This window comes from Chinchilla lanigera, unplaced genomic scaffold (assembly GCF_000276665.1).
Source record: "Chinchilla lanigera isolate Chin_1 unplaced genomic scaffold, ChiLan1.0 scaffold00008, whole genome shotgun sequence".
NCBI classification, from domain to species: domain Eukaryota; kingdom Metazoa; phylum Chordata; class Mammalia; order Rodentia; family Chinchillidae; genus Chinchilla; species Chinchilla lanigera.
The window spans coordinates 36984967-36992795 of NW_004955409.1; the positions used below are offsets into that span (position 1 = coordinate 36984967).

The following is a 7829-nucleotide window of genomic DNA, read 5'->3' on the forward strand; positions in this document are numbered from 1 at the left end:
CCCGCCCCCTCCGCGCGCCCCGCGTTGCCCTTCGCTTCATCCCGCTGCCCCCTCCCCGCCCACAGCAGGTCGGGACCCTCGGAGACGCGGTGCCCGCCGAGCAGCTGCAGGGTGAGCGCGAGCGCGAGCGCGAGCGGGAGGGGGAGGGCGACGCGGGCAGCGACGCGCTGGGCAGCAGCCTGTCGCTGGCCGTGCCCCCAGGCCCCCTCAGCTTTGAGGCGCTGCTCGCCCAGGTGGGGGCGCTGGGCGGCGGCCAGCAGCTGCAGCTCGGCCTCTGTTGCCTGCCCGTGCTCTTCGTGGCTCTGGGTTTGGCCTCGGACCCCATCTTCACGCTGGCGCCCCCGCTGCACTGCCACTATGGGGCCTTCCCCCCCAATACCTCGGGCTGGGAGCAGCCCCCCAATGCCAGTGGCGTCAGCATCGCCGCCAGCGCGGCTCTAGCAGCGAGCACCGCCAGTCGCGTCGCCACCAGCACTGACCCCGCGTGCAGCGGCTTCGCCCCGCCGGACTTCAACCACTGCCTCAAGGACTGGGACTATAACGGGCTCCCCGTGCTCACCACGAACGCTATCGGCCAGGTGAGGTGGCCAGGCCAGGTGGGCGCGGGTCGGACACGGGCCAGAGCGATGAGGGCGGGCGGGACCTCACGCCCGCTGCACCCTTCTCTCTTCTCCAGTGGGATCTGGTGTGTGACCTGGGCTGGCAGGTGATCCTGGAGCAGATCCTCTTCATCTTGGGCTTTGCCTCCGGCTACTTGTTCCTGGGTTACCCCGCAGACAGGTGAGGGCTGCTGTGGGAGCAGGGCTGGTAGAGAGGAGGGGGCCTAGGAAAGCTAGCCCAAGCGCCTGGGTCGGCAGGAGGCCGGGGACCATCGCTGGATTCTGCAGTCTTCTCTGGACTTGTGCCTAATGACCTACCCCTGCCTCATCTTCGCTCCTGTCAAGTGCTGTTCCATAGCCCTCTGGCACAAGGCACACCCTCTCCTGGTGGACTGCTTGCCCCCTCCCACTGATCAGTAGTCCCATAGGCTGGATCATTGGCCTCATCTCCAAAGAGTCCCACCCCTAACCGCACACCATCTCCACGGAGCAAGTCTGTCTGTCCCTGTTTTGCCCTTATGGCCGTTATGGTCAGCAGACTCGTCCCCACCAGCTAATCCCCCACCTGGACTGTTGGCTTCATCCCGTGGCCTCATTCCCAAAGGTCAGTATTAATTCCTAAATATCAACAGCCCCATCCCCACTGACCAATAGCTCGGCTTTATAAACAAATGGCCCATCTTTGTCTGTAGCCCTTCCCCCGCCAGTCAATAACTATCTCCGAAGAGCAGTCCCATCGTCTTCAATATCCCATAGTCCTGTGCCTGCTGCCAGATGACCCCAAGAGCACACCTCGTAAACTGATCCTCCTGTCTTCAGGATCTGCAGGGGCTTTCGGGTCCTCTCAGACTGGTATCCCCATTTCCATGAACTAGTGGCCTCACCTCTAAAGATCAGCAACCCACTAACCAATAGCTCCCCTCAAGGATCAAAAATCACATCTCCTCTATTTCTGGACACTATCACCATTGACCAGGTGCTCCAATTCCTCTGACTATCCCCGTGGATCTCTCATCTTGCCTGACCTGCAGTCCCATCTAAGTGGATTAATAGTCTGATGTCTATGGACCAAAGACATCTCAACATTCAATAGTCTACTTCTTAAAATCAGTACCATCTTCACTGCCTGATAGTCACATCTGTGGGCCAACAGTCCTAAACCCACAAGGCAGTAGCCCATTCCTCTACACCGGTAGCCTCATTTCCTGGTAGCCTTATTCCTGTTCCTGTTATACCCAGAGACCAGTAGTTCAGTCTCCTAAAATCAGAAGCCTTAGCTACATTAACCAGTAAGGTGACCCTCATTGAAAGGGGAGGGCTTTCATCTCTGGGTTAGCAGCCTCATTTGCAGGGATTAATTAGTGCCCCCTTTCCAATGACCAGTCACTGTGCTTGCTTTGGCACACGTACACCAGTGACCAGTCTTCATCAGTGTAGATCGGTAGTCCTATCACCGAAGATCAATAGCCCAGCCCCCAAAAGATCAGTGGCTGCAGCCCCACTGACTCCTGGTGAGTGACCATCATCACCAGTAGTTTCATCTTCCCTGGTCTGTGACCCCATCCTTGCTGATTATTTCTGTCACTTAATAGACTTATCTCTACTAACCACCCGTCCATACAAACTAAAATCAGTACCCCATAGATTAATGACATCCCCAGAGATCAGTTCTCCATGCTCCAGAGATTAAGAGTTCCAGCCTCACAGATCAATAGTCCTATGTCATGAATTAATAGACCCATCCCCACAGACCCCTTCCATAGGTCAGCAGCTCCATCTCCTGGCCCATCCCACCGACAACCCTTACATATTAAAAAGCTCTTGTCCCAACTTCATGGCCTCATTCACCAAGATCAATTACTCAGTCCCCTGAGATCAATAGCTCCATCTTCATTGACCATTACTGTCCCCGTTACAAGAAGCCAATGGCCTCATTCCACGGATCAATCTAATCCCATATGCTTATGACTTACATCTCCTCTGACTGGTCTGAGCAAGACAAATTCCATTCCCACTGACCACTGGCTCTGTCCCCAGGATCAGTGGTCCTGAATTGCTGGATATGTTGACACATGCCTATAATCCCAGCACTCTAGGAGGCTGAGGCAGGAAGATTGCAAGTTTGAGCTCAGGCTGGATCATTTAGTAACTCTTGTCTCCATATAAAAAGGGCTGGGGATATAGCTCACTGTGAAGGCCCTGGGTTCAATCCTTATAGCCTCATCCCAGTGACCAGTATCCGGACACCAGCAACCCAATGTCTCTATCATCTCTGGCCTCAGAGCCTCATCCTCACCTCCAGCTTTGAAGTGGGCACCTGGGCCCTGCACAGCACCTCCTCACCCAGGGGTTTCAGTGACCAGAAGCCTCCCCTGCTTTCCAGATTTGGCCGCCGTGGCATTGTGCTGCTGACCTTGGGACTGGTGGGTCCCTGTGGAGTGGGAGGGGCTGCCGCAGGCTCCTCCACAGGTGTCATGGCCCTCCGATTCCTCCTGGGCTTTCTGCTTGCTGGGGTTGACCTTGGCGTCTACCTGATGCGTAAGTGGCCCCCTGCCCGAGTCCCCTCCTGTGTCACACCCACTTTTCGGCGTTCCCAGGCCATCCCAGCTGCCCACTAGGGTCTCCTCAGCCCCTTCTTCAGCCCCAGAGTTCAGCTGTTCAGAATCTCAGCTTTCTGCCCCGGCCTTTGATGAGGCCAGAGGTCCTGCTTCTCTCCACACCTCTCCTGGGAGCTCGAAGCCTTGCCCTGGGCTTACTGCCATCAGTAAATCCACCTGGTTTAAAACAGAGATCTTGATTAGCTATGTGACCTTGGACAGGGGTTGACATGGTCAAGTAAGAGACGCGACGTGAAAGGCCCTCTAAGTTGGGAATATTCTGATCCTAGAGTCCTCCTAGGTTTGAGTAGCAGAGGAAAAAGGACGAACAATCTCTACCCCTTGCTGCCCAGAGGTTGGTCTGTGGGGGCGATGAGTGCAGCCTTTGCGCAGGGTCTGACCCAGCTCTCTGTCCTCTCTCCTCTCCTTCTCTCCTTTTCTCTCTCACGCTTCTTCCCCGGCCCCTCTCTCGCCCTTCCATCCCTGCTTTATTTCCAGGCCTGGAGCTGTGCGACCCAACCCAGAGGCTTCGGGTGGCACTGGCAGGGGAGTTGGTGGGGGTGGGAGGGCACTTCCTGTTCCTGGGCCTGGCCCTTGTCTCTAAGGACTGGCGATTTCTGCAGCGGATGATCACTGCACCCTGTATCCTCTTCCTGTTTTATGGGTTAGTATTGCCCTTCTCCTGTGACCCGGCCCTTCCCATCCCCACCTCCAGCTTGCCTCTTAGCCTAGAGACCCCCCTGCCCTTCCAGTGCCCCCAGTGCAGACCTGCCCAGTGCCTCCGGGGTGTGAGTTTCCTGTGTCAAGAGAGGGAAGGCCTCAGCCTGTGTATTACCACCCTGCCTGCAGCTGGCCTGGTCTGTTTCTGGAGTCTGCACGGTGGCTCATAGTGAAGCGGCAGATCGAGGAGGCTCAGTCTGTTCTGAGGATTCTGGCTGAGCGGAACCGGCCCCATGGGCAGATGCTGGGGGAGGAGGCCCAGGAGGCCCTGCAGGGTAAGTCGGGCCCCTCCTGCATGGCAATGCCCTCTTCACGGCTGCAGCTGTGCTACCTCCCGGGGTGTCCACCGCCGATATGGGAGGATCCTTCTAACAGAGAGCTCGCCTCTCTCTCTCAAAGAGCTGGAGAACACCTGTCCACTCCCCGCAACATCCACCTTTTCCTTCGTGGCACTCCTCAACTACCGAAACATCTGGAAGAATCTGCTTATCCTGGGCTTCACCAAGTGAGCCTGGGTGTCGGAGCCAAGGGCCAGGCCAGCAGCTGAGACAGGCACCGGCTGGGGGCGGGGGCTGAAGAGGACCAAGGGAGTGGGAAGGCCGGGGCTGGGGATTCAGACACTGTTCCTTGCCACCCCACCCCTTCTCACAGTTTCATTGCCCACGCCATTGGCCACTGCTACCAGCCTATGGGAGGAGCGGGGAGCCCATCAGACTTCTACTTGTGCTCCCTGCTGGCCAGCGGCACAGCGGCCCTGGCCTGTGTCTTCCTGGGAGTCACCGTGGACCGATTCGGCCGCCGAGGAATCCTGCTTCTCTCTATGACTCTCACTGGCATTGCGTCCCTGGTCCTGCTGGGCCTGTGGGATTGTGAGCATCCTTCCTTCTTCACAGTGGGGGCTCAACAAGGGAACCCCAGCAGAGTGTCTCAGACAGGCTCGGCCTCTACTTCTGCCACAGGCCTCCAAGATAAGACCAGACCCTACCCCGAGCTTCCTCCTCACTGCAGAACCCTGTCTGTTCTCCCAGTCCGTTGGGGAATGCCCAGAGCCCACCCAGCTAGAGCCGTGGGGTCTGAGAGCCAAGGAATGGTGCCGGGGACAAGGCTACACACGATGCCCCACCTTGGTTCATACCATCCTTCCTGGTCCTGCAGATCTGAATGAGGCTGCCGTTACCACCTTCTCTGTCCTTGGGCTCTTCTCTTCCCAAGCTGCTGCCATCCTCAGCACCCTCCTTGCTGCTGAAATCATCCCTACCACTGTCCGGTGAGCACCGGGTTCGGCCAGGGCAGGCCCAGGGCTCCAGGCCTCTCCCTGGGGACAGGGCCTGAGGGATGAGGGAGGAAGCTGCCGGAGGGGTGGGGCAAGGTCCACAGCTGTAGGCTGAGTGCCTCCTCCATGTATTCCAGGGGCCGTGGCCTGGGCCTGATCATGGCACTGGGGGCCCTCGGGGGGCTGAGTGGCCCTGCCCAGCGCCTCCACATGGGCCATGGAGCCTTCCTGCAGCACGTGGTGCTGGCGGCCTGTGCCCTCCTGTGCATCCTCAGCGTTATGCTTCTGCCGGAGACCAAGCGCAAGCTCCTGCCGGAGGTGCTCCGGGATGGGGAGCTGTGCCGCCGGCCCTCCTTGCTGCGGCAGCCACCGCCTAACCGCTGTGACCACGTCCCGCTGCTTGCCACCCCCAGCGCTGCCCTCTGAGTGGCCTCCGTGAGCACTCTGGCGGGAGGCTGGCCCGTATGGAAAGGTGGCGGAGGACCCCGGCAAGAAGGCTAGGAAGACAGTGAGGAAGGCAGGGCTCCACGGAGGGCTTGGAGGTGCCTCACGCCAGCCGTCCAGGAGAGCTCAGAGGGCTGTCCCCACCCCCACCTCCTCCCTGCTGCTTTGTGTTCACTTCTTGCGCAAGAGTCAGGGGACAGGGAGGGAGCTCCAGCACAGCTGCTGGGTCTGGGCTCCATCCTGTGCCCAAAGACGTCCTCCCAGGCCTCGTTCTTTCTTGCTCTATCATCCTGTTTCAATAAAGACATTTTGAATAAATGAGCACATCATAGCCTGAACTCCCTCCCTTCTGTTGTCCTTCTGTCTCTCGGGGGAATGCTCCTCTCAGCGGGACACAGACCATTAGCGACCTTGCCTCCCCTTCCCGTACCTTCCCCCAGGTGTTAACCACTTACTGATCACTTGCTGTGCTTCCAGGACCACGATAGGTGCTTTGTACTGTTTAATCCTTACTACAACTGCAAGGTAGGTGTTTGGATCACTAGGGTTTTTTGTTGTTATTGTTGTAAGCAATTGACTGTAATGACCTGAGCATGGTGGTACCTTCCTGTAGTCTCACCTATTCAGAAAGCTGAGGCAGGAGGATTATGAGTTCAAGGCCAGCCTGGCCAACTTTGGGAGACTGCCTCCAAATAAAACTCATCTGAGGGTATAGCTCAGGCGTAGAGCACTTGCCTAGCATGCATGAGGCCCTAGGTTCCATCCTCAGTACCACAAATAATAATAAATTTAGGAGTTTATTGGACGTGGTGGGCAGATTAATGGTGACAGTTTGGAGAAGGAAAGGAAAAGCAGACCTAGTCATAAACGCTCTGGAGCCAAGAGGCCTCGCAGTACAGGAGCAGCACCCAGAAACCTTCGTGCCAGCCGCGTTTGTGGCAGGGCTTCCCAACGAATGGGCTCCAGGCACTCAGCAACTGCAGAAACAAGGGATCTCACCGATAACTCCATAAAAATGGCTGTTATTTTTTAGGCTGTACAGATGGGGAGACGAAGGCTTGCACTGAGGAGTAACTTGTTTAAGGTAATGTCCTGGTAAGTAGAGTAGCCAGGTCTTGAGAAGTGAGTCTGCAGACTTCTTGCATGCCAGACTGGAAATATTTCTAAACACCACAAGAGAAAGGATCATTCAACCTATAAAATTTAAATTAATTAGGTACTCTAGGAACTTCAGGAACATAGTTATCAGGCAAATAAGAGAAATGACTACTTAAAGAGATTATACTAATTGAAACACGGATTCTTAGGTTCACAACTAAGAGCTATAATCGACTATTAGAGGGAAATTAAAAATCCACAAGGTTATTTATCTATTTGCAGTGCTTGGGACTGAGTCCGTGGACTTGCACATGCCAGGCAGATGGTTTTCCACTGAGCTGTACCAGATGCCCCCAGTGCTTATCTTTTGAGTAAAGGGCTTACTGAATTGCTCGTGCTAGCATCAATCTTGTGTCCTCCTGCTTCAGCCTCCCAAAAGTCTGGGATTATGGACATGTGCCACTGCACCTGGCCAGGCAGGGTACATTTTTAACCTAAAAAGTTATATAAAGCCAGGTGTTGTGGCACATACATGTAATACCAGCTGTCTGAGAGGCTGAGGCAGGAGGATTCCAAATTGGAACTAACCTGGTAACTAGACCCTATCTCCAAAAAAGGGGAAGAGGAGCTGGGATGTAGCTCACTGCAAAGGCTCTGAGTTCGATCTCCAGTAACGCACAAATGCACACACACAGATTATATGAAGTGATGTGTCCATGTCTGTCTGACCATCATGCAGCCTCCTTCTCCTAATGAGTTATTAATGTCTGGAAGCACACATGGGTCTCATCCCGCTTTGCTCAGTATAGGCCAGTGATGATGGGCCTTTTAGAGCTCTCAGTGATACAGACAGCCCGCTGAGGTGCACCTGCCACAGATTCACCATCACTGCTCTAGGCAAAGCCTGTGAGATGTAATTACAATGCTATGCGGAAAATGCAGAGAAATGTAAAAAGCGCTGTGGCAGCTTTGAGGAGAAAAAAGTGTCAGCCCAGCCAGGCTGGTATCATAAAATATAGACCAAAATAAATACATACACAAATAAATGAACCATAGACTGAGTGTCTTACAAACAACAGAAATTTCTCTCTTACCATT

General features: G+C 55.3%; 2 protein-coding genes across 2 annotated transcripts in view; both read left to right on the forward strand.

The window, feature by feature from the left end:
* The window catches only part of LOC106147692 (solute carrier family 22 member 17-like), a 4397-nt gene extending 840 nt beyond the window's left edge, over window positions 1-3557 (forward strand). The window contains exons 3-6 of the mRNA XM_013510240.1: window positions 66-578; window positions 677-780; window positions 2983-3137; window positions 3487-3557. Coding sequence (XP_013365694.1) covers window positions 66-578; window positions 677-780; window positions 2983-3137; window positions 3487-3497 — 783 coding nt within the window. The 3' untranslated portion in view covers window positions 3498-3557. The remainder of the gene's footprint in view (window positions 1-65; window positions 579-676; window positions 781-2982; window positions 3138-3486) is intronic.
* On the forward strand, window positions 3494-5971 carry LOC102019781 (solute carrier family 22 member 17). The gene is made up of 7 exons (XM_013510429.1): window positions 3494-3551; window positions 3820-3860; window positions 4046-4191; window positions 4316-4421; window positions 4568-4785; window positions 5072-5183; window positions 5327-5971. Exons 2-7 carry the CDS (start codon window positions 3823-3825, stop codon window positions 5613-5615), a joined length of 909 nt encoding a protein of 302 aa, XP_013365883.1. The 5' UTR covers window positions 3494-3551; window positions 3820-3822; the 3' UTR covers window positions 5616-5971.
* The last annotated feature ends 1858 nt before the right edge of the window (window positions 5972-7829 follow it).